General features: G+C 41.2%; 1 protein-coding gene across 1 annotated transcript; it reads right to left on the bottom strand.

Moving 5' to 3' along the window:
- Window positions 1–19,104: 19,104 nt before the first annotated feature.
- Window positions 19,105–26,110, bottom strand: OTOR (otoraplin). Its single transcript, XM_037405744.1, has 4 exons — window positions 23,151–26,110; window positions 22,550–22,689; window positions 21,873–21,983; window positions 19,105–19,474 (listed from the first exon to the last, which is right to left on the bottom strand). The coding sequence occupies exons 1-4, from the start codon at window positions 23,272–23,274 to the stop codon at window positions 19,451–19,453; spliced, it is 399 nt and encodes a 132-aa protein (XP_037261641.1). The 5' UTR covers window positions 23,275–26,110; the 3' UTR covers window positions 19,105–19,450.
- Between the last annotated feature and the right edge of the window lie 77 nt (window positions 26,111–26,187).

Raw genomic sequence — 26,187 nt, 5'->3', positions numbered from 1 at the left:
ACGGACTTGAAGCCAGGCATATTTGAGTTACAAAGAATTTGAAGGAAAATTATTTTTCTTCCCTATCAGAAGATTCCCAACAGTACATGAAACAGCACTTTAGTCCCAGACTTCACTTATACTGCATTCTGACCATCTTAAATAAGGTTCTATAGATATGCACCATATGAAATGTATTTTGATTGGGGTTTTATTCTCCTTTGTTCTCCCTCAGGTCAGAACAGATAATGCTTTTTATGTCAGAGAAGTGCTCTTCCAAGCAATCAAGTGTTAGGACCATCTGTACAGATGTCCTTAACTTATGTAGCTTGTTTGGTGAGCCTGCCTTCTGATAGAAAACAGTAATATGGCCTGTACATTTAACGCACTGCAGTAACTGCTTGTACAGATGTGTTACAACAGCAGCCTACCTATCCAACACATTCATGTTCTACAGCTGTGGTTGTAAACTTAGCATTTAAAGACTCCTTTTTAAGTTACACCCCTTTCTTTCTCTCCCCCTCCAAATAAAACCCATCCTTCCTGAAATGCTCTCAGGAAAGTCCTGTATAGTTGACCTTTCACATTGTATTCTAAACACTTTGTTCTAGTGAAGTAGCTGCATTCATACAGATACAAACACAGTTTAATAGGCCTCCAGGATCCTTAAAAATGGAAGTGGGGAGAAAGGCTCCAATCCAAATTAGCGTGTTGCAAATTACCAGTAAGATTAAAATACGTATGTAGTGCTGAAAAGTAAATATAACTGCTTCATGGATGAAAAGTCAATCTACCTAAAACCTAATGAGTAGCAAAGAGACAGGGGAGATATAAAGGGCGAGCAATTTTGTTAAGCAAAAGCTAGCCTGACTCTTGGGTCTGCAAGTGACATGAGCTGCTGTAATTTGCAAGTAATGATGCAGAGAAGAGCTAGCACATGAAGTCATCTGCCACCATCTGATCCATATGCATGAACTCCCAAGTTAGAAAGTTCACTTCATACTAGTGAATTTTGTAACTATATATAAATAGCTGCTTTTCTACTGCAAATTGAGTTTTCTAAACCACCCACAGAAAAAAAATAATGTCAGGTGCTCTAGCTTTTCATGTAGCTTTTAAAGCCTGTATTTTCAAAGTAGATACACAGTTATACTAATAAGTGCAAATTTGTGTGACCTGTGCAAACAAGCCAAGTTCCAACAGAGGAAACTTAGGCAGCACAAAATATCTATAATACACATCAACCCCATTAATGACATGCTCTCCATGTGTATAACTTTGTGTACCCAAGTTTAGCAGGCAAGTTTAGCATGTACAAGTACTGGAAAGTAGTCTGATTAAATTCAGTGTGGTCAATCACTCAATTTTTTACAAAAGAGATTGTAGGGATGTTCTCATCCCCATGGACACAGGAACAATAGCTACTCTGATGGCAAACAAAATGCATGAGAATTTAATGCCTTTTCCCCCATTTTTTATGCATCTCTCCTTCCTGATTTTAGCTACTTTCAGAAGGTGTAAGATACTGGCACTGAATAGAGTGAGCTTGACTTCAAGAGCAAGAATACTAAAGGCCAAGAATATGCTACCATTGTGCTGAAGAAACAGACCATTTTGGGGAGTGCTGTTTAAATAAAAAGAAAGCAATCTTACTTCATCCAAGTGCCAACAAACTATCACCTGTGACACAGATCTAGGATGCCTTTGTCTTCACAGACTTCCCAATACATTTGATGATGATAGACATAGTTGCTCTGTGTTTCAGAAGGCCTCAGTCTCTTCACCAAAATAAGTTTAATACTGTGAAATAAAGATAGCTTAATTGCTTCTGCCATTAGGACAGTGCCTAACCTTGCTCTACACTGATATGAGTGCAGTCAAGCCAAGCTATTTGTTCAAAGTCTTATCAAATCAAACCTACAGCTTCCAATTTCTCTTACAGCAAAAATTATTTTGGTTCCATGAAGATTTTCATGGCCACTGAACTAAAACCAGAAAGTAGTCTGTAAAATAAGCACTTTTGCAATAGTCTCTGTTCTTTGATGTGATCACCTTCTCATGGTGAGCAAACATAGCTTTATGTCATCCTTGATTAGCATTCACCTTCCCAATGAATGGAGACAGATCCCTTTCTGACATAGCTAACATCTTCAACAACCTCCCCACTTCACAGGTTGTGCCATAGCTCAGTAGTTAATCTTCCTTTCTTCTCCGGGCCACACACAGTGACACACAGTGAGGAGACTAGCACAGGTTGTTCTCCCAGGTATCTATGCTTCCAAATTATACGAGACCTTCAAATGTTCTCCCTAAGACCTGTCCACAGTAGCAAAAAAACAAAGTTAAACCCACTCATTTAGACCACACAGTGCAATGTTTCTCATCTGTAACATGTTAAAAGTAGTTCTTAGAGAGACTGCAGGGGGTAATTCTACACAAATAGTTCTGTTGAAACAATTTCCCCCGCTTCCACCCTAATGTGACCACCTCTATTTTCAGCCTTCCCCCAACAGCCCTTGTTTCAGTATGACCAACACTAATGCCTTGCCCCACCTGCTGACACCTCTATTTCCTTTTCATTAGAAACTCAGATACAACACACCATTGCCTCTGAATCTTCTTCATCCCTTACATTTCACTCTACATTACAACTTTCTATCCCCACCACGAAATCCAAATCCACTTAGCTCTACACTCAGCTTCCAAATAACCATTTTCCTCTCCACATACATACTGACTTTATTCCTTCTGGTTAAACTGATCTCAGAATATCTTTCACTCACTGGCTTCCTTGTCTCCTCATTTTCAAATTCCTACTTCCCACCCCTCACACACTGATTTTTTTTAATTATTTTGTTATTATTGGTTGACCTGCTTATATCTCCCCAAGGTCCCTTGAAAAGATAAGTAGAAACCTACTTTGAGAGTCTGAGTTTCATCCTGGGTAGGGCTAAGTCACTAGAAAACAGGTATTTTTTACTGACTGCAGCTCATCTTGAGTAGCTACAGCATACACTTGAAGAACCACCTTTTGATGTCTCAGGGAACCATTTGCATGAGATGTTACAGTTACTGGGTGATCTGGTCTATTCCTAAACTACTTCAGTGGTATGTACTGCGTTTTGCCATGCTTTGCTTGGCCTTCTCAATTTTCACTGTAAAGTATAAGCAGGTACAAGGCACCTTTCATCTCCCCTAAAGGCTGCTGATATTCTATAGCATAATCTCATCTTCTCCTGGTCAACTGTTACATTATACCCCACTTTAGTCACCATTCAAAGTAGCTCTCCTGTTTCTCCCTTCCCAACTGTTCAACTGGTTTAACAGTTAAGACAATGCTGCTTAGTTAGGATCTGTAGTCACACCCACACCTTAAAAATGAATGCATGCTTAGGTTAGAGTAAAAAATGAAATCAATCCTGAAGGAAAAATAACTGGCCCAATAACCAGGTTGTCAAGCGAGTAAGAATTCTCTGCTCCATAATTACTGCTCTAGCCTCTCTTGTTTAGAAAGGAGGGGAGGACAGATCCATTTCCAGGAAAAGAAATGGTTTAAGGAAACTTGTTTCAGACTTCAGAAAAGCTACAGTGCATTTCTTTTAACTAGATCAATGAGCACATTTTTATTGTCAGGTTTGTTTACATAAGACTATGAGCTGTCAAGCCCCATCAGCACTGGATGGAAAACAACTAGCCACCCACTCCACTCCACATTGCTGACGTATTTGGCATTGCCTTGTCTAGGGCTGTCAAGGATTGTTAAAGGCAGGAGCCCTTTTTTCCCCTACATGCAAGAGGTAGCTTGGGGGGGGGGGGGGGGGGGGGGGGGGGCGGGGCGGGGAAATCTCAAAACTAAGTGAAAGCAAGTTTCACCTCACCTCCTCAGTTTCCTGGTTTTGCTCATAAGGACCATTTTAACTGTTTGTGGAAAATAAGACAGTCCAACAATGCCTTCACTTTCAAATGTCTATGGAGTTTTATTCACAACTGTTGACATTGCTTGTTTTTAAACCTTTATGTTTGGTAGAACATTAAGTCCAAGATAAATAATTCCCTTTCAGCAAAGGCTTCTGGGCACATGGCCGAGGTATTTCAACAATGAGGGGCAGCAGCTTGCAATGTTAGATTGAAAATATCTGTGGAGGTTCAAGACAAAGAAGCTCTTCTGCATTAGATACCACATTAGATGCTCCACAGCTGCAAAAGAAAGTTCTTCCCCCAGATACTATTATCCACTTCAGCTGAGTCACTAACTTCAGTTTGTTACAAGGCCTCTTCTATCTAGTGCTCCACAGACAAATGATGAATTAGGCTGACCAAAACAAGCTCTTCCCTGAAATGAGACCAGCATTCCAGAAACACAGTAATGAATTGTGCCGAAGTCAGACAGCAAAACCTTGCTAAGTTACCATGATGGCAGCAGGCAGTAACAAAGTGCACATCCAGCTCACAGCCCCAGGACCCCTCTCTCCATACAGCACTGCACACTTCTGCACAGAAGAGAGAGAGAGACAGAACCCAGCCCCTTTCTTCCCTTTCCAGGTGCTGAACCAGGACCAGAAACATCCCAGATTCCTGCCCTTCACTGCTATTCCCTGGTGGTGGTAACCTCAAGAAACTGGAGAGGGAGAAAGAGAGAAGGCACAAACAAACCTTTTTCAAATGAAGAAAGGAGGGAAAGAAAGTACAAGGATGCAGTCCACACAGCAAGTATCACAGCCTTTCTGTTCAAAGCACTTGCCTTTCTATTTACTGTTACCAACAGTCCCGCCACAGTACTCCCCCATCACCCATTTTGGGTGGATCTCTAGGACTTTCTTTGGTTACAAGAGAGACTTGTTTACAGGATTGTCTGTAGACCACTCATGGAAGAAAATGGAAAACAGTAACTTTGCCAGAAAAGCTTTTCAAAGCACAGAGCATTTTTTGGAATGCTTTTTATTTGTTTATTTGCATTTATTGAAAACAATAATAATAAAAAAAAACCCAGAAAGCACTGTACCCAGCACTCCTTAAGTGGTGAACGCAAAAAACCTGTGCTCATACATTCACATTGATATTTTGTTTGGCAAATCAAGTGAAACTTCTCCCAAAGGAGTCCATACAGGCAGTCAAGTAGCAACAACATAAAAAGCTACATGAAGATTAGTTGTATCTCAGGCTCTGAACAAATGAAAGATGAGAGGCACTGGAAAGCCTTGCAACATAGCAGTCATCCTTTCACTATATTTTGTTACCTGCAGATCATGCAGGTAGCACATGGACTGGCCCTTGAAAACTGCAACTTGTAGCATGAGCGCCCAACAGCAGTTGCCGTGTTAAAAACACTGCCTATCACAGCTGCCCAGCCTGTAGATGTCAGGCAAAACAAGTCGAGCTTTAAACTAAAAAAAAAAAACCACCACCAAGAAAAAACACTCTCACTCTACCCTAGGGCACACATTGTTAGACATGGTGTTGAATACTTCTGAAAATAAGTATACAAACTTTAGCACAGTGCAGCCAAGTGTACTTCAGTTTCTCCAGTGTTGCACAAACAACATTTTGCCATTTCACTCATAATTGCAGATTATTCTACATACAGGCCTTCTAACAGAATTGCTGTTCTTTCTGGAAATCATAATGCCATTAAGCTTGTATTTAAGAGGGAGTAATGCTGCTACATACAGGTTAAAAAAGAAAAAAAGGAGTCTGAAGCACTCAAGAGTTTTAATAAAGTCAAGAACATCTAGGACTTTTTGCTGATTGTTACCTAAAAGATTACTTGCATTTTGTGGCACTCCTAGTGTGGCAAGAGATGTCTCCTTACACTCCTCGAGACTAGTGTAACTTCACACAGTGACACTTGGGACTTGAAGTGCCAGCCCTACCTGCAGTGATTCTTTGCAAGCCCAGCACACCCCTCCCTCACCATACCCAGCACTAACAGGCCCACTCAGCTGCTTAAGCAGCTCACACTGTCCAGCAGCATGATTACTTGTAGGCATATTGTAATAATCTGGACATATGTTCTCAGAAAAGCAGAAAAGCATGTGATCAATCAAAAATCTTAGTATTACTTCCCTTCATTTAACTGTAAATATTTTGTACTCAGTAAAATAAAAAACAACGCTCTCAATAACATGTTACTCAAAATTATAGCTTAGATTACAAACAAACCAACCCTAGAACCACCATGAAAGCACTGTCTTCTCTGCATACATTCATAGGATTTTGACAACACCAAGATCTATCTGTTTTTCTACAGAACTACAGTGCAGCGTTACTCCTCCAGATGCAGTTATGTGCTTTGAGAAGCACAACTTCAAAGCCTGTTTGGAAATTTCAAGCTCCAGCCTTAAAAAACCCAAAGCGATTATAAATGAATAACAAAAGCAAAGGGAGGGTTTCCTTTTGTAACTTTTTTTTCATAGTAACTGCTACTTCAGAAGAATCTACTCCTTTTCCCCTTGTTAATGTCCTTTCATTATATTTAGTTTTGTTTCCTCGCATTTCTCCAGCTCAACAAACTTGTTTCTGTGTTTTCCTTTCACTGCATCTTCCCCTGAGCCAGCCTTAATGATTGCTCTTTCTTGCAAGCGATCTTTTCTCTTTAGAAACAAGCATTTTTAATCTGCTATTACCCCGATGCATTTTACAAAAGAAGGGCAGGTAAAGACACAGATATTCCAATCATTGTAATCATTGTAGCTGGTATGCAATAATGCATTAAAGTTTGGGGTTTTTTTGTCTGAATGCAACATAATCTAGGATTAAGTTTATAGATGAAGATCTGCAAGTATAACTATCCTTCTAAAAACAGGACATGAGCAATTAATAAAATCGTTTCAGCAATTCTTTCCTCGCACACTAGGTCACCAGCATCTACAGACTGACCCTTTGAGAAAACAATTTCCATCTAACTGACATGAACAACAGCAACAAAAATAACATTGCTTGTGTATGCAGAATCTCAAACAAATACAAATAAAATAGAAAAGTATTTTGGTATCTGACCACTAACTCTCATATAGAAACCTCATCAAAAGCACTACATAAAGTCATAACACAAAAAATACAGATCACTGCAAAGAATGTTTTAATAAGATGATGCATCAAAAAAGCAGCTGGCTTTTCATTCTCAAATAATTTCTTGCTTTGCCAAATCAAATGCCAACAGCCCTAAACAACACGTTTTTTAGTCTCAATTTATAATGCCTAAAAAATATAGGAAGAGAGGAGAGTCTGGACTAGCTAACCAGAAGTTAATAAATTCCATGTATTTAGGATAACAAAAGCCAAAACAAAGATATAAGGCTCCATTCAAGCCTTCGAAGACCAGAGCTCTTCATCAGAATTTACCAGTCTCCTACACCTTGCCCAGCAGCATCCCCAGCCATTCTTTCTGACCAGTCAACAAAGCATTCATAGTTTTCATTCCCCTCTCCTACTTCCCCTTACAGAAAGAAAAAAAAAAACTGACCAGTGAGGCCAGTATCCAGTTCTATGATCTGTTGGTTTATGTCTAAACAGCTATTTCTGTCATTCTGGAGAGGTCCCAGCTTGCAGAGGTCTAACCCTAGTCAGTCCCACACTGCCCTAGATGAGCCAGGGCTGGTGCTGCACAGGGCTGGTCATGTTCAAGTTCATTGTTTTACAGAAGGATGCCCGAATGGATCCAGCTATTTTTTCACTCTGTCACCTAACCTTCCTTCCTTCCTCTTCATCAGTGGAAAGATTAAGAGATCTTTTAATCTATAAGCAGCTTATCAGTTTGTAATACTGCAGAGTCCAAATTAAGCTCCTTGAATTAAAGTCAATACTGCAGCTGAGGCTGATGCTATGATGTAACAGATACAGGCCAAAAAGTAAGTATGAGCTGAAAAGAAATAAAAAAAAACAAACCAAAAAAAACCCAACCAAAACACACACAAGACAAGTACAGCCAAAATATAAAACAAAGCTGCAGATACCCTAAGCCTAATTTCTTTAAACTGAAGATCTCCAGGCATACACACCTTTCTGTACCAACCCTATCATGCTGGAGGAGGCAGACCTGCTCTAATTAGAGTAGCTGGATTTAGTACTTGCCTTGCACTCTAGGTGTTCTGGCTGTTAAAGTTTAGAGGCTTAAGTATTTTTCCTGGTGCAAATGAATGTCTGAGTCTTTTAGACTTACTGAAGAGGACAGTTACTCAAACTAAGATGGTAGTTACTGCACTGACTCATGCTTTTGGACAATGCTGATAGCACACTGGTTTTGGTTTGTAAATCCAAATGATATTTTATTGACCAAGTTGTACAATATTGCGGCGCTCCCATTTTAAATTGTTCAGGAGCCAGAACTGATAATCTTGAAACTACAGTTCATGAGTCTGAGTAATACAGCCCAAGCATGGGAAGAGAGTTTGTACCATAACTGGATTGAATCATAGATTCCTGATTGCTAAGACTGGGAATCTGCAAATACAGAGCAACTGATCACTCTTGGTCTTTCTGTGTATTAGACAAGGCAAGACCCAGCCCACCTAAATGTTATCTCTGTTTTCATTATTCTTGTCATTGGTCTCACATTTCTGTTTCAAAGATCTGTCAAAGGTTGGCAACAAGGGTGACCGCAGATTTTCCAGGAGAGAGGCTGGCAAGAGCTACAATAGAAAGGCCTGCAGCAGCATCACAGAGCTGTGTTGAGAACCTGAATCTCACAGTGATTTGTTGACAGGCACCTTAAAATCTCTTCCTGGAGACCTCTAAACCAACCCATTTCAGTCATCAAATTAATGTAAATCGTTTAGGAAAGCAAAAATCTTCTCATAATTGTGTATTACTTGCAACTTTTTGTGGTAACTGAGAGACTGAGCAGGAGGAGGAGACAAGGTCAACAGCTGCTCAAGAGGCACATCCTGTAGTCTACATGTGGAGACTTTAAGTCTCTGAAGGACTGGATTAGCAGTTCACAGTACAGTCTCAGTACGAGGATCATGAGTATTTCATGCCTCCATGCAACAGCAACCTACTCCACACCTTTCTCTCAGAGCTTATTTTCCAACTCCTCTGGTTCAGCTTGCTGGCTGATACATAGAAAACAGAGCCATTTAAAAATGGATGAAGCAGACTTTTTTTCCTCTTGAAGGATTAATAGCTTTTACCTTCAAACAGTTCTTCCTCATTCATCAGGTAAGATCAGAAACAAGAGAAAGAACAATTTATCAAAAAAGGTGCCTGGCAGGATTAAAACAAAAGAATTCTCCTCAAAAATTAAGGGGGAAGGCTGACTAACTGTCAAAGCTTGCTAACATTTGGGCTTGCAACCAGCTCTGCAAAGGCATTTAGTTTTCTGTTTGGTAGTACAATCACTTAGAATCTTTTCCCTTTATGAGAAAAGTGGAAGAGGTCAGCTTATGTACACGTCCATTGTGGCACTTCTAGTTTGCAGAAAGCATCAGCTGTAGAAAGAATTAAACCTAAACTATTCAAGAATACATTTGAGGTTAGAAAACATGGCTGATTTCTGCAGTCTGTACCCCTATGGGATGTCAGTGGTACCCATGCTGACAAAGAAGGGGTTGGTATGGAAAGTGTTCATGGTATGTGTGGAACAAGTTATACCTTGAGGAAAACCAGTTCTTCGCATGGTAAGGGGACTGAGGATGGTTCTGTGAATCTCAGTGTATCTGTGCTTCAGTGAATAAACTGCTGTGAAATGTGACAAGAGGACAACAGCTTTTCCTTACCTGAAGATCCCAGAACATGCAAAATATTCGTAAGAGTTAGTACAATAGACCATTCACTTACATGACCTTTTTTAGCAATAATGAGAAGAAATGTGATGGTCATGTCAATTATGGTAAGAGGGGTACACAAGTAAAGTCTTTAAAGCATAAGCTAGCAGAACTCTTTAGGGTATTCCTCTTAGTGGATGAACGTTTGTTTTTTCCTAGTAGAGACAGCATAACAATAATTGTTCCAAGTCCATCACTGCCACCCCAACACAGGGGTGCAATTCCCACTTCCCAGGAGGCTATGCCAGAAACAGCAGGCAGTGATTTTTGCATGTTTGTTCCCTAGCCTATCAATGGGAATGGATGGCTATAAATAGCTTCATCTTGGTTGTAAAAATTCCCTGGAAAAGTGGCAAAATGCAAAGCAGCTGACTTCAGAATTTCAGATAAAAAACGGGTTGTGTTTGCAAGTGGATAAGAAGCCAACAAGGCTGGCTTATGAGAGGAACCTTGGGATGGTCACGCTGCAATGACTACAGTCTCATGCATAAAGTACACAGTATTCTTACTTTAAGTCACATTGCTCTGGTTTTCAGTTGGTGTTGCAATGAGCTCCGTTACATCATGGAGACACCTAGTCCATGCAGCACTGTGCCTCACAAAGAGAAATGCTTTAAAAGCTGCCAGTTTTCCCAATCACACCAGCTGCTCTTCAAACTCAGCCAGTCAGCAGCAGTTACCAATTTGAACAGAATGAGAAAGGCCTTGCCTGCACCCTGCAGTCAGGGACCTTGCTACTGCCAGGTTTAAATTTCAGCACTACTGGAACCAAAGTGCCACAATCAGCTCAAGGCAGAACAGCGCAGAGCTGCAGGATTCACAATATGAGGATTACTTAAGGAAGCGTATCCATTACTCATTGTACAACAAACATAGTTATAGTGGTATTTAGTCAACAGATAGAGGGTGGGAAACAATCAGTATCAATATTCACAGAAAGTCAAAATAAGCATTTTTCTACTACACTTTTTTTTTGTTTTCGTAAACTCTACTAGCTATATACCAGTGCAATATCACTCTTCTGAGAAAGCTCCAGAGCTGGCCTGCAAGACTCGCCATGTTCAGTGGTCATACTCAGGCAATTTGAAACAACTCCAGAAAGTGTTACATGCTAACATTTACTCAGAAATTGTATGAGCTTCCAAACAACTCTATTTTCCCAGTGCCCAAGTGTGTCTAACACAAATGAAAACACAAGCTAAACAGAAGAATCTTCTCAGCAGCATATTATGACTTCACACTTTACGTACACGTATGCTGCCAATAGCAGATGACCTAGCTTAACAGTCTGAACCACAGAATTATTAGTTTTCTGCCATGGCTGTTCTGAGTATCCTTGATTAGCTTTCCTTCTGCTCTTTCCTCTTACCCTTAAAACAAAAGGGGAAAAAAAAAAAAAAGAGAGCGCACAGTGTTTTGAACAGAGCTCTGTAATTGGAACAAAAGGTGGCAGTTCAAACCCTTAAGAACACATAGCACCTGCTTACAATTCTACAGTACAAACAAACCACAACCCAGTGAAAGCATATTGAACTTGTTCTGGCAGAAAACCATGCCTCCCCAGGGAGGGAGGTGGTGGTAGTGCCTTAGGGACAGAGATTTCACTGTCTTTGCTCTATTGATTAGGTTTAATGACATAAGGCTTTTTCTGTATACACAGCTTTTCCTGTTGAAGCACAGCACTTGGGCCACAACACTCTAACCTTTTCTCCCAAGTTAACAGCAAGATCCACAAGTCTGTCTACACTGCAAAAAGTAGCATAAGGAGGAGAGCCTTGAGCAAGCTGTGAACATTAGAGTTACAACACTGTAGTGTGCTGCAAAAGCTATTTAGTGAGTTGAAAGATTTACACCAGTTAGTGTCAAACTCACAAGGCCAAGCAGCTTCCAGGAGCCACATACCCACAGCTTGTAACAACAGGATTTTGCACTGCATAGGCTTAACACTGGTGCACATTAAGTATCCTTAGGATTCAGAAAGTGGAACTAGACAGGTACACTAAGAGATTAAGCTACAGCGACTGGGATGAGCTTCAAAACAACAAAGAAAACTTGTGAAAGAAAAATCCATCCAGAATTACTAAATGCAAAGACGTCACCTCTCATCCAGGGAGTACAGGGATGAATCTGTCATCTACCACAGGATGATGGCATTCTTGAATGCACAAGCTGCAACATCTGTGCCTTATTACCTCTGCTTGGGCAATCTCCCATCTCACGTTTGCCTCTCTCAGCTCTTTTGAGGATCCAGGCATCTCTCTGCCCCAGTTCTCTACCTAGTCTCCCACTGCTTCCTTTCAGTCCACAGTTCTTTTACTCTCATTGGTACCGTTTGAGCCAGGAGACATTACCTGTTTGTAAACTGCTACATTTATAGCACTGTTCTTGCTGCGAGTTACAGCAGTGATCTCTGAGAACTTTTCCCAGACTGTGACCATGATAGATCAAGTGCTCCTCATAACCGATTTATTTCAAACATTTACCATCATATCTTTGTAGCCAAGTGTCCCATGATCCTTGAAAATTGAGCCTACATTCTAACATACACTACCTTCTTCCACAAAACCCAGGATAAAATACTAATTAGCAAGATTACTTGTATACCAAGGGGAAAGGGCAATGTGACAGTAATAGGCCAGATTTACTATAAACAGGTCTATAGCAGAACTGGAAAACAATTACAGATCTCAGCTACTTGTGTAAGATCTACTCCTCCATGCATTGCACAAGCTCTCTACTTGCAGTCTTGAGAAGGCGCTATAGTCCAATGAAGTTTTGCCAGCTCTCTAGAGCTCCCTGTTACATGGTGTAAGGGGATGACACATTAAAGATATCATAGTGACTTTGCATCTTCTGCTTTTTCTATTATTTTGCATACTGCCACTGTCCTTTATTCTCAACTTTCCCCAGGAATTATTACCTTGTCCCTCTTCTCAGAGCTACCTTGCTTTTTTAATCACCAGCAATTATTTTTAAGGGGCAATATAAAATGGTGAGGATGTTTACAGATATCCTTAAAGCAGACAGCTTATAATTTCTCTATTACATCTCCTTCTAGAGTTTAAGGCACAGTCTGTGGAACACTGCAGAGAGCTCTTTGCATATCAAAGAAGATACAAGGAAGTTCAATGCTTTGGCTGGCATCATGATCAATACATGCCGTACAATGTATTAAAATAGCCTGACTCTCATCAGACCAGTCCTAGCAATTTCTCCCTTTGTAGCTCAGCATGCTGGAGACTACCTAAAGAAGAACCCGGATATCAAGGTAGATGCATTTAGTTTACACAAAGCTGTGTCACTGTTTCCAAAGAGAAAAGAGAGCATTAACAGTTACACCACCACCAAGAAGCCATTCATTGGAACATCTGACACTTATTTCACTGAACACAGACTTGCAAAATCCACTAGAACTCAGAAGAAAGTAGGACTTTTTCCTCCTGTGAAGCTTTCTTACTGAAGAATTTCTCTATTCTGCAGCAAACTGGAAACCATCCCCTTCTGTCAGCAATAAGTGTCCCAGTAACCTTCAGAAATGAGCACAACTAGGTTGCAGACAGTCAGAGTTTCAACCATCAGGAATAAGAAACAGAATTTCCCTGTATCACAGCTGAGTGTCCAGCCCCTTGGTTATTATGCACACAGAGGGATTTCTCCACCTCTGTCTTCCAGAAAGTTTGCGTGGGACTTGAGCAACCTGCAGCCAAAAAAACATCAGATTCTAGTAGATTTGTAACAGAAAACTGACTCGTGTAGGCTATACTCCCAACACAGTCACTAGCAGATAGACCAGCAGCTTTTCTCTTCCACGCTGCTGTTCAGAGGGTAGGCTATATGGGAGGACAAATAATCCAATCCGAGTAGAGCTGGGTACTATGCACCTAAACTTACCCCATCCCTTAAGGTGTTATACACACTCTTGTGGCAAAAATACAGTAGTGGAGCCCAAACTCCTTTTATTGGAATTCTATCCATCTGAAAACATTACTGCCACTGTTTGAGAGCCTGACCATAGGTAGTGCTTTGATATAACTTATATTAAAAAAAAGAAATATAGTCAGGAGAGCCATCTTTAAGCTGCATTCTCACTGCACTATCATGTAAGACAAGCTTTACAATGTGTGTACTTCTTCAAGACTGAGCATTCTTTTGCATTTTATACTCTCCAGAGACATTCACAGCTTTGTTCAAGCAGTGCTGAGACATTCAAGTATTATGTGTAATTATAAATTCAATGCTATTTAGTAAATACTCACACAGTTTTACCTATAACCATGTATTTTGAGCTCCTGCTTTTCATGGACTGGCACTGTAATTTCAGCCTGAGCAGGAAGAACAATCAGCCTCACACTTCTTCCTTGTGATTTGTACTGACATAACGTTATTCCCCCATCCCAAAGCAGGTTTTTTCCCTCCACTCCTGGAAAAAACAGCTATTTCTAAGCCTGAAAGCCACATTTTTCCACAAATACATCAGTCACCTCCGAGGGCTGGCAACGTAGACATACCATACAAGTTGAAAAAAACCCAAGCAGGGATGGGAAGCTGTGAAAGAAAAATACCCTGCAGACAAGTCAGTGTCAGCCAACAGAAGAAAAAACATCTCTCCTTTACCAGAAAAGAAGAAAGAAACACAAACTACCTTATAGCTTAAGTCAGGTATTTCTAGTAAGTAAACATAGTTCAGGAACAATTTAATAGCAAGCACTATTTTGAGAATCAACTCAGGCCCCAAGATTAGCAATAGTATTCTCCAGTTACTCTTTTCCTTATCTGGCTATTCCATACCACGGGTTCCTAAACCCTCAAAGTCATGAGAGGTTTCAGATTCATATCAAAGTTTTCTTCTTCCAACAACTAGATCAAATAAAGTAACAGAATAACAGAGCACAGGCCACCATACTTAAGATGAAAGATCATCACATATGAGCTTCAACTACTCCAGCCTCCCCTTCACCCTACCAAGGTAGTGATTTTTATAGCAGCTGTCACTCATCCCTTCCTTGATCCCAGTCAGGGCTGCAGTTAGCCCTTCATTAGCCCTGCAGCAGGGCAGCTGGGGATGCTGTTTCTCCTCCTCCGAAGCCCTCATGCTGCAACGGTGTGGAAAGGAACTCAGCATTTAACCACCCACCTGAAGATTTCTGTTGCTGAAGTTTGTTGTATGGAGCTGGCCAATACACTGGTAACACCCTCCCACTGTTAGTACAGGTACCTCAGGCACTGCCTCTTTGCCACAAGGCCAGCACACTTCCGAAGCACACCATTGTCAGAGTGCATTAGCATGACAAAGTTGTGGTGACAAGAACGTGTTTTCTCTGGAAGAAACACGTTGCAGAAAATCCCTGAGTGAACTCGTTGCCATCTTCCATAAGCCCTGAGGCATGTTTATTGTTAGGAGAATAAATGACAAGATGCTTACAGTAGTCTATGTAATTAGGAAGAAATCTCCACTGTGCAATTAGTCCCATCACAAGTAAGAATAAGGTAACTGCAAATGACTCCTTCATAAATTCGGTCACCCTTGTTGTTACTAACAAGACAAATCAGAAAGCCAGACTGATGGCTGTGCAATTTGAGCGTGTTCTGCAGAGACGCTCAGATGAGCAGGGGACCACCAACCCCAACAGGAGAGGCAGTGCAAGCTGGACTTGTTGAGCCTGGGGAAGAAACAGTTTCAAGGGGACACAAAAGCAGCCCCCCAGAAACTACAAGAGAGTTTCTACTTATTGAGAAGATGGATCTGCACCCTTTATTGAGGTGTTCTGTGGAAGAAAGGGGACAATGAACATAAACTGAAAAAAAAATCAGGTTTTAGATAAAGGAAGTAATTTTCACTATAAGAATAATTAAGGAACAAGTTACCCAGAGTCCTTGGACATTTTCAAGACTGGGCAAATCCGTGAGCACTCTGATGTGGATTCAGTGTGACCCCCCCAGGGCCCTCCCGGCTGGAGTGTCTCTGCGATGCTAACTAACCAGCCGAGCCCGTCCCCCAGCCAGGCAGAAGGCAGCCGCTGGAGGTCACCCTGCGCTCACCGAACAGCGCTGCTCCCGCCGGCAGAGCCTCGAATCCCATTGCGGCGGGAAGGCTTTCTTAATTACAAGCTTTTTACTTCAGGTAATGACTTAGGAGTATTACACTTCTTCAAAGCCAACCTTGCTGAAAAATACACAGCAGTTTAGTTTAAAAGCTTCTGAATCCCCACCTAAGGTTGAAAACTTAATGCTAACTTCAGCCAAATTAGACACCATGAAATCGCAAATGAAGAACGCAGTTTGAGGCTACATCAAGAGCCCTACACAACCTTGTTTAAACACAGCACTGAAATACACATCAAGTTGTGCGTGTATTTCCCCTGTGCTGGCATAAAATGAACACAGACAGACTCTAAGACCTTGTAATTCAAAGCACACACTGCATGTAAGATATTGTGTACGTATTACTAAAACAATGATGGTGAAACTGCTGTGATTTCTCTAAAGAAACTGCAAGAACAATAATCACTGTAGGGGAAAAAGAAAGAAACCAGAAAATCAAAAGCATCCTCCACCGCCTGCTAGCGTAATATTGATTCTCCTCCCCTTCTCCTGAAAGTCCGTTTCTGTTTATTTCAGCCAGGTACGCTACAGCGTGAACACTTTGGGGTTGAGTGGCTGGCAAGCTGTGTGTTGTTCTGAAACGAGCTTCACCTAAGAATGTGAAATGCAGAAAGCAGATCTGTGTTCACTGTCAAAACTATTGATCTTTAGCTGTCAGCTTCACATTAATAAAAAGTTTCTTATAGGCAACCCATGCTCCCCGCTGCTTCAGAGGAGTCCTGCATTGCACTGCTACAGAGGAGCCCTTTATCGCACCATGCCAGAGTAGCCCTTCATCACACCACACTGGAGGAGCCCATCATCGTGCCACCCCAGAGGACCTCTTTCACCACGGGGCCCAGCTCTTCTGGGAGTCCTTCATCACACCACTCCAGAGGAGCCCCTCATTGCACTGCGCTGGGGGAGCCTTTCATCCTACCACGCCACAGGAACTGTTCATTATGCCCTGCTGGAGACACCCATCATCGTCACCCTGTCCTAGAGCAGCCCTTCCTCATGCTGTGCTGGAGGACCCTATCACACCAGAGTTCAGATTGTAGTGTAGGTTACCAATGCTTGTGAGATGACAGTTTACACAATGTGAATGTATAAAACAAGTAGCTACGGCATTGTGCAGACAAAAGGAGCTATAAAGCTTCATTAAATTGGAAACCATCCAACAGTTGCACATTGGAGGCTGAATTCAGTAGACAAGTAGCTTTGCCAGGGAAATGCTTCTTCACAGCCAGATGCTTTATGAATACCACAAAGTAAAGCCTTATCTTACTTTCCTCAGAATTAGATTTTCAAGTAGCAAAGACAGACTTTGATGCCCCTTGAAAGCCTGCGGAGTTATTTTTCTGCACAGAAGACATCCTGCAGAACAGGGTCTCTGATGGCAGCCAGGGAATAGGCAAGGAGAAATAAATACACGCTGCCCACGTTCTGCCACAATACGGCCCCAGACTTGCTGTAACTGCCAAAGAAGTCATAGCAGTCTGTTTTCCACCAATGCTCCGAACATTGCCCTTTGTGCAAACTCAAAAAGGACAATATATGTAAACTACTCCCTGTAGTATGCATCCTGCACTGAAAGTATTCACCTCTTGGTTGTTGGTTTTTTGTCCTGCAGTATCCATGGCTCACACAAGCTGGTTAAAGAGGAGCTGAAACTAGTGATGTCTTCAAGCTTTTCTTTACAAGGACATGAGTTAAGGATTAAGCACAATGTCAAGGACTAAACACTGGTCTCACTTTATACCACAGATTGTCCAGCGCTGGCCTGGAACTCCTGCACTGTAAGTAAAGAGGAAAGGATGGTATCTTTGTGGAAAAATGTATATGAAGTTTTTTACATTTGCCTCATAGATCCACATAGAACTGGGTACCTTAGTAACTGTAAGGAATTATATGAGATGATTTAAGGAAAAGCTCATATTTTCCAATGGCAAGTGCTAAACCTCACCTCACAATTTTTATTCATATCCACAGCCCAACTTAATGTTTTTTGTGTTGTTTGCAAACACCTACTGCTACACATACTATTCTGGTACTTGCAGCTTCTAATGGGTGCCCAGGTGTAGGGTACATTTCCACCAAGCAGCAGGCCTATTTAAAATGAATGCATGCAGTTGCAAACGCCTTGTCTTGCAAAGCTGTGCTGTGGGGCCCACCCAGCTAAAAAATTACACTTTGTTGGTTAAAAAGGAGCTGTTTGCTCATAGACAACCTTGACAGAGGTCTTTGACAAATGCAAGTACTGCTAGTCCTAAAACGTTCTGTCATTTGACCTTGCCAAATCATGAAATTTTACTCAAAGAACTCACTTTTTGAGGCCTGACAGTGCAGAGGCTGAATACCACCACTGCTTTCAGCCACAGGCATGTTTAATGTTGAGTGACACGGCCTCGCACTCAGGGGTGAATGCTTAGCCCAATGGCTTCTCAGGCGTCCCCTGTCCTGGATGGAGGCAGCAGCCGGCCAGCAGAGCGGGCCATCCACCACCCTCAAAGCCCTGATGCCTCAGGGTGGCTCTGCCCCCTCAGGCAGCCCCCTCTCCCGCCAGGCCCGCGGGCAGGGGCGCGGGGCACGGGACACCCGACGCCCCCGGGCTGCCGCGCGGGCGGGCCCTCCTTCCCGCCCTACTGAAAGGCTCTGCCCGCTGAGGGGCGGGGCGCGCTCCGAGGGCAGGCGAGGCCCCACTTGCTGTTGGGCCGCCACAAGATGGCACTCGCAGATGCAGTCAGACCTTAGTGCCTGAGGCGGAGTACTCTTCTCTATTCTGTGGCCTTGGAAAAGCGCTGGTTTATGAAAAATTAAATCTGCTAATTCTTTCCATCAGTGAGGCTCCCCACGACATCGTAAGCATCCCAGTACTGGCAGCCCGACCGTTCGAGCCAGAGAGGGATCAGCAGGGTACCTCCGCCAACTCTTGTACTTCGAACTCAGCAGCGGCTGACAGTGCTCTCTGTTCCACAGCTCTCTGTTCCAGGGCTCAGGGGAAGCAACGGGGGACAGGGCTGCCTCCGAGCTGGGGGTGGCTCAGCCCAGGTGCTATCCCCCCGCCTTACCCCATCCTCCTGTTTCAGTGTGTGGCTCTGCGCCATGGTTTCGGCTTGAGTATACCATACTAGCACACACATAGCAGGTGAGATACTCTTCAACACACAGCTAAAGCCCGAATTTAGTTACTGATGCTTTCTCAGTCATCGGATAGCTCTTGCAACAAAAATTACTTATTCCAGCAAGTCCAAGAAAGATATTTTTAATATCTAATGCATGGTGTAAAATTATGGCAGGAAAATGCAGGTCAAGATGGAACATATAATCCCATACATAGCATATTTATACTACACAATTACAGCAATTCAAAGGCTATTAGATTTATTAACAAGCAACAAAGTATCCGCAGGTAAAAAAAACCTCCTAAAGAACAAATCCTCTGTGGGACTATTTCCCTCATCCAAAATCACTCCCCTTAAAAAGAAAACTTTCTTGTGTTAAAGAAGAATGTTTGTGAAACCAGTAATCCATTATAGGAAGGGCTGTGTATTCAGGGCAGGCATCTAGGCTTCCTCATGTCAGTTCTCCCTGCTAGCAGCTGAGAGATTACCTGACCACTTTCAGCACTATTCACAGAAGAAATCAATGTCCTGAAAAAGAGAGTTAAAAGGAAAGATGTTTTGAGATTATTGAAGGATTAATGTTCCTTTATCATCCCCCCAAAAGGTACATGAGTAGACACAAACACAGAATACACTATAATATACTCAAAGCATTCGGGAAAAGATAAAGGTCTTTTGTCCTTTGACTCCTCTTTTGGGATGATTTGTTCTTGCCATAAATTTTTAGAGTCAATTAGGCCTTCTCTCTGCATTTCAAATTATTCCTTTTTCTCTCTTCTTTTGTATTCCCACATCCACACCTGGATTTATCAGTCATATGTAACCCTTTATCCTTAAAAACACTTCCTAATCACACATGAAAAGGATGCCTTAGACTGAGGATATGCGATACACTTGCTACAGAGAAATGTGACTAGAAAATTAACACTAGCATTTTGCTTGAAAACTTCCATCATGGGACAGACTTCCACAGCATATTGCTTTCATCTAACTTCCTGCTATTATCTTATATGGCTATGTATAGCTCTATTCTGCTACAGGGAATTATCACAATGTGGTGCTCAAACTGTACGACATTTACATTAGACCAGTGTATCACATATAGCTGTCCACTGGAAGCAAAAGACAGGGAACTGTTTCAGAACAGATGCTTACTGGTAATGAAAGTACTCTCATCTTAGCCAGCAAATGGCCAATTTTAAGTTATCGAGGGAAGGCAGGCAATCCAACACTGCTTTGTCGTACACACAGTCTATTGTGTTGAGTCTATTGTATTCAATGTGATTCAATGGTTCAGAAGCAGCAGCACGGAGAAAAAAATATCTAAGATTTATTGCTTAAACAGCAACCAACAGGCATGGATTACCTAGTGCTGCACAAAAGGATGCTGAGAGAAGCATACAGGCAGAAACGTTTATTAGCAGGGCTCTGTAGCTAATGGCATATATTGATTCCAACAGCAAAAGTTACTTTTTGGGGAAAAAAAATAAAACAAAAGGAAGGTCAGAGTCACAGAGACCCCCAGGCTAACACCCTCTTTCAGGCTTCTCTCCAGCACAGCAGCTGCTACCACCACCACTTTTCCCCATCAGTCACACTTGCAATATACAGCTGAGAGAGCAGCAGAACAAGGAAAAGAACGTATCTGGATCACCCTTCGTTTTCATTGCAAAGTTTCTGCATAGCAAGAATGCAAATTAAGGGTAAAACAACATGAAAGCCTGTGTCAGTAGTTTTGTGAATGAAAATTTTTCATTGAAGTTCCGCACTGCAGCCTGACAATGGTCCATTCTGGACCCCAAGTCAGCCTACCAGCTAAGCCATAGCTTTACCCTACCTCTGCTTCCAGTTCAGCTTGCCATACAGCAGGCTGACTGTCATATTGTTGAGAAAAAAAGCTTAGAAACACACTTTAGTCATTCTTTCATGTTCTGTGACTAATTGCTGCAGTGCTCCTGGGCCAAATTCAGAATTAACCTAATGTAGTGTCAAGAGAAGCAATCACTTACCAGAGATTCACATTTCCTCAAATAAAGCTTGTCTGACACATTATAATGCAAATCCTAGCAACTGATAACAGGAACCAAAATTCTTCCTTTCACTTATTTCCTCTGTGTTAATGAAACCCATTTTATAATCTGGACCTAGGATGAAAGACTCCAGATAAGACTAATCTTATTTTGCTATATGCTTCAAAACAGCATATAGCTGAATATTCAGTATCGATGAAGGTAATTACTGTAAACCTACCAGTCAATTTGTTTCTAAGCATGGACATAAGCTACCAGTGTTAGTTGTAAGCTAAATCATACCAGTCTCTGAGAAAAGACCCTCCTCTTCCAATCCTCTGTGAAGTGTTTCCAATCTTTAGTAAAATTATGAACTGTCTGGTGTATGAGACACTCTGTACCTAGTAAAGGGACAATCCTCCTTTCAGAAATACACCTACTTACTCACAGAACACTAACATGTTTCCAAAAGCTTTTTGACATACCAATAACTTTGTTTTGAGAAAGCAAGCATACTTTCAGTAAATCAGAAGTTCTGTATGACAGTGTGCATATATACATACAATTAATAGAAAGCACCCTTGTACGTTACTGAAGTATGTGGCACAATATCCAGACTCTAAGAAAGAAAGCTTTAGGTAAAATTTACATGGCCTTGAAGGAATACTACTCAAAACAATAGGAACTCTAATAGAAGCAAGCCCTTAATGCAGTATTTGTAATGTCTGCAATATCAGAGCTTATGTTAGGGATTTTATTGATGCTATTTGCCTGTATAAAGGCCCAAAGATTGGATCCCTAAGCATCTGTGATACTCTACAATCAACTGCCACAATTATGATTTGTTTTTACAGCAAATTAGCATTACACAGCCAAGTATAATTATGTAGCCAGCTGGGCTTTTGCAAATTCCTTACCGTTGTAGGAACGGTCTTATTTGCTTCTTGATAGACATGTTGTTCTGAGACTAAACTGCTAGGGAAATAACCAACTGTCCCCATATGGTCTTCATACTGTTCTCCATAAACCTTCAAGCAAGGAGATGTATAATTAGGTGCCTTAAAACAGTCCTCTTCTGGTTTGAGCTAGTTCATGATTTAGTCAAAGGCAGTTACTAATAGTGTTTCTTGCTCTCATTTTAGATTTCCTAGTTTCCAATTAGCTGGCACATGAAACAAACCATTTACAAAAGTTCTGATAGAGGCATATATTTGTTGGAGTAAATTAATACTACTTAAGAGTTTATCTGGAATTTTTAAATAAATGCAGCTAATATTTGTCTTTGCTTCCCTTAAATTTAAGAGTTTTATGATTAACTGTGATAAAATCTTTTTCCTCCATCAGCAAAAAGCCGCAGAAAAGAACTGTTGAGCTCTTCTGTTAAGGTTCAGTTCATAACTACCATATAGATATTTCATTCAAAAAATATTAAAACCTTCAAGACTCCTCAATCAGTTTAAGTTTAAACATCTGTCTTGAAAACTAAGTTGTTGCTTTAAAATCCACAATAGCTCAGCATTAACATCCATTTCTTGACAGAAATGTGTGTTAATCTACTTCTGGTTTGCTCATATACACAAGTATCTTCTCTTACACTTCCAGCCCAGAATTCTCCAGAGTCTTTTTCTTTCACTAGTTTTGAGTAAACATAAATCAACTGCCCTTTTTTAATATTAATGAATCTGCAGTCTGGAGCGTTATAATCCTCTTCTGCTCTGGCAAGGGAAATGGTGTCTAGAAAAAAAACATGAGATGGACAAATTGAAATACATACTTTTAGAGAGAGAAACATAAATACGTGTATGCTGGTATGCACACGCATAAAACTATTCCTACAAATAAAAGTAGGTTATCCTGAAATCAATAGTCTTCAAGATTTTTTTCTGCTCAGTTTTGTGTTCTTCAGTAAGCAAAGTAACAGCTTAAGAATGTGCCATTTCATCACAGTGGAATCTACAATCCTCCTCTATACACTTACCGTTACTTGAGTGAATAATGTCCTTTAGAAAACCCTTTTTGCAGTAAAAGTGCATGTGCCATTCCACACAAACCCTCCCACTCTGCTTTTACAGTTGAGAACCCAATGCAAATATAATAGACCTAAATAAACAAAATAGTTTTCCCTTGCACTACTGCATGCAAACTCATCATTTTTGAGGCTATTTTGTCCTCAAAATTAATGCAAAATTACTTACAGACACAGTTGTCATCAGCACACAGCTTATTGTTGGCAAGCTTGTCCATAAAAATTCCAGTTACAAGATGACACATTAATCCAAAACACAAAAGTAAAACCACCCAATGAACACGTTGTGTCATTTTTCTTTGCTGCAGCACTTGCGGAATGTGCTGGGTCCAGTGATCTCCGTCTTTTATGGAAGCGGCAGGCACCTGGACAAACACACCACGCCAATGGGAAGGGGTCAGAGCAACATTCCACCCTACCAGAGGAGCCGCAGGCGGGAGGAAGACCTCAGGGTCCACTCATGAAGCTGAATCCCCTCCCAAGGCCATTCTGCATTAACATTTCAATCAGCAACTGTATTATTTTAACATTTTAAGCCTTCCTGTAGTTGTCCATTGTCTTAATCTTACCTTAATCAAAGCAAAGTTTGAGAGTGAAAATTAAGCCAATCCCTGGTAAGCGCTAAAGGAAATTACATGCTTGCAAATCCTAAAGTTTTTCATTTTCATAAATACTCACTGACAAGCATAATCTTCAGTGGACTGTAAACCCTCAGTGGCACAGATTCCCCTGTTAAGGTTTACAGAACCTACTAGGACCCTAACAGGTGGATGCAAATGTAAACAAACTATTAGGGAGTTGAAAAAGAGTAAAAAAAACCCCACAAGTCAGCAGTTTAAATCTGAAAACTATGAGTTCAAGCACCACATACTTGTGTAGGCAAGATCCCTTCCACAGGGAGACACAGTCGAGAGCAAAACACGCAGGTTGCCAGGATGGCAATCATTTCACTTTTATTTATATAGCTGAGCTCAGTTGAGATTGCACATACAAGATGCTGAACAACATACGATGACACAGGCTGACTTAAAAGGTCTTCTTTAGGTCTTGGAGAGGACATCTAGAATTCATCTAACTTCCCAAAAACTTGTCCTAGCACACAGGAGGCAAGACTTCTAGAGAGTATTTTAATAGATGCACACACGCACAAAAGGAACAACCACTGGAGTTGCTGTGCTGTAAGCAATTTGCATCACAGCTGTCAGGCTACAGAATGCTGGTCTGGATCAATCCTTACAAGTGACCAAGAGCAAGTTTGGAAATTCCCCAAACAGTGCTCCAGAGAGACGGTGCCTCCGGATTCACAAGGAGGCCTGAAGAGTTGCTGGCTCTCCCAGCTTTGAGTCCACAAGCAGAACAGAGGAAGCCGCCATCAAAAATCCCACACTTTCACAGAAAGCATATCTTGCAATTTCTAGCACGACCTTCCTGTTACGCAGCTAACTTCACCACATTATCCTCTCATCTTCCAGCCCATTATTCCTTCTGCCAACTTCCCGCACACAGCACCTAACTTCCTTGGCAGATAGCTCCACACAAACCCTTCCAAGCAAATCAAGGTTAAGAGTGGTTGTATGCAATGGCAGTCTCACATACAGAGACTAGTGGGATGCGAAGACAGCATAATCAATACCAATAAAATTATGACTGCAGAAGGAAATACATAAGGCTCATGATTGAATACTAAAGCCATTTTTGCTACTTTACAGGCACATTGAAATGATTTTCACTTGCAAGTATTAGAGTATTTGTAAAATCACACACACAAAAAATATCACTGGAGAGAGTGAAAAAATACGTGTATGGAGATAAGACAGTAATGGAGATGACTGTGGAATGCACATTATCTTGCAATATACTCTGGGAGCAGATGAAATTTCAAATTTTCAGGTATTGTGCAAAAAAGGTGGTTTATGTAGCTGGTTTTACACTTACAGATAACATAGCACTTGCTCAGAAATTGAGTGAACATGTCAGAACTACAGAGTATGCTGAGATTTTATAAAAAGCAATCATGTTTCCCTGAAGCTGCAGCACTCTGGATAGTTTTAAGTCAGATTTCAACTGCTTCAGAACACAAGTTAGGGCAGACACTCTGCAGCTACAGCCAAGGCCACACAACACAGGAAAGGACTGCACCAAGCCACAGTAACAGAGGAAAGGTCGGTCTCTGGCATCCTTCCTCCTGCCTCCATTGTTACAATGCAAAACATCTTCCTTGTAGTTTCTTGCCTAAACATCACCTACTTTAATACTTGCCTGAACTACTTCTAAAGGAAACCATGCTAACTTTATCCCATTGCTTCTTTGTCTGAAAGGGTAATTACCGGCCTCACAGAGAAAGTGTTCAAGAAGCAAGGTATGGTGCAACATCCATGACAAGCACTGTGCAACTGCTTCCTCTCAAACATTAATCTTCAAGGCTCCGACTGCAATCCTAGCCAACACCATGTAACAGCTACTCCAAGATTCACCAAAAATAGTCCTTCATTATTCTCTTAACCTAAAATATCTTTCTGGGTCTTCCATCATCTGAACAAAACACTTCAGCTTTTGAAGTGACTTTTGCACCCAATTGTTTCTAACAGTTACAAGTTGTACATCTGATTACTTCACTGCATTGTGTATCTCATGTAACACAGGACCTGTAAAGGTTTTTGACAAATGGAAAAAAACACAAAACCAAAACCTCAACAAACCCAGATGCATCAGGACATGTATTTTGGAAAAACCTGCCTAAAAACGGACCATCAGGCTCACCTGTATTGTCTTCATAAAGAGCCAGAAAGCTCTTCCTAAACCATTTATAAAGTCACTGGTAGTAGGGCTGGAAAGAGCAGAAGAGAAGACAACAGATAAACTTCTATGATTCTTCTGCAAACCTGCTTCTACTACCAGCCATCATTATAAAGAAAAAAACCAAGTTGAACAACAGTGCTGTCAAACCAACCAATTTCCCGTACCTGAAAAAACCACAACCACTAATGATAAATTGTTTTTCTTAAGTGACAAAATTATTCTTACTGAAAAGCAGCTGTCCCCCTGATAATGAGGCTGAAGATTGAGTGTTTATTCTGAATATGCTGGTATCTAGTATTCCTGCTCACGCTTTTTGCTCTGGAAAGACAGCTGTTTTTCCAGCACTCACTTCTGAGAAATGAGTGTCACCTTAAAAGTAGTTAAACCAATACAGTGAATAAACCCTG

This window comes from Falco rusticolus, chromosome 12 (genome assembly GCF_015220075.1).
Source record: "Falco rusticolus isolate bFalRus1 chromosome 12, bFalRus1.pri, whole genome shotgun sequence".
Classification (NCBI taxonomy): domain Eukaryota; kingdom Metazoa; phylum Chordata; class Aves; order Falconiformes; family Falconidae; genus Falco; species Falco rusticolus.
Note: the sequence above shows the minus strand (reverse complement) of the source record. Positions and strands in the feature narration are given on the sequence as shown.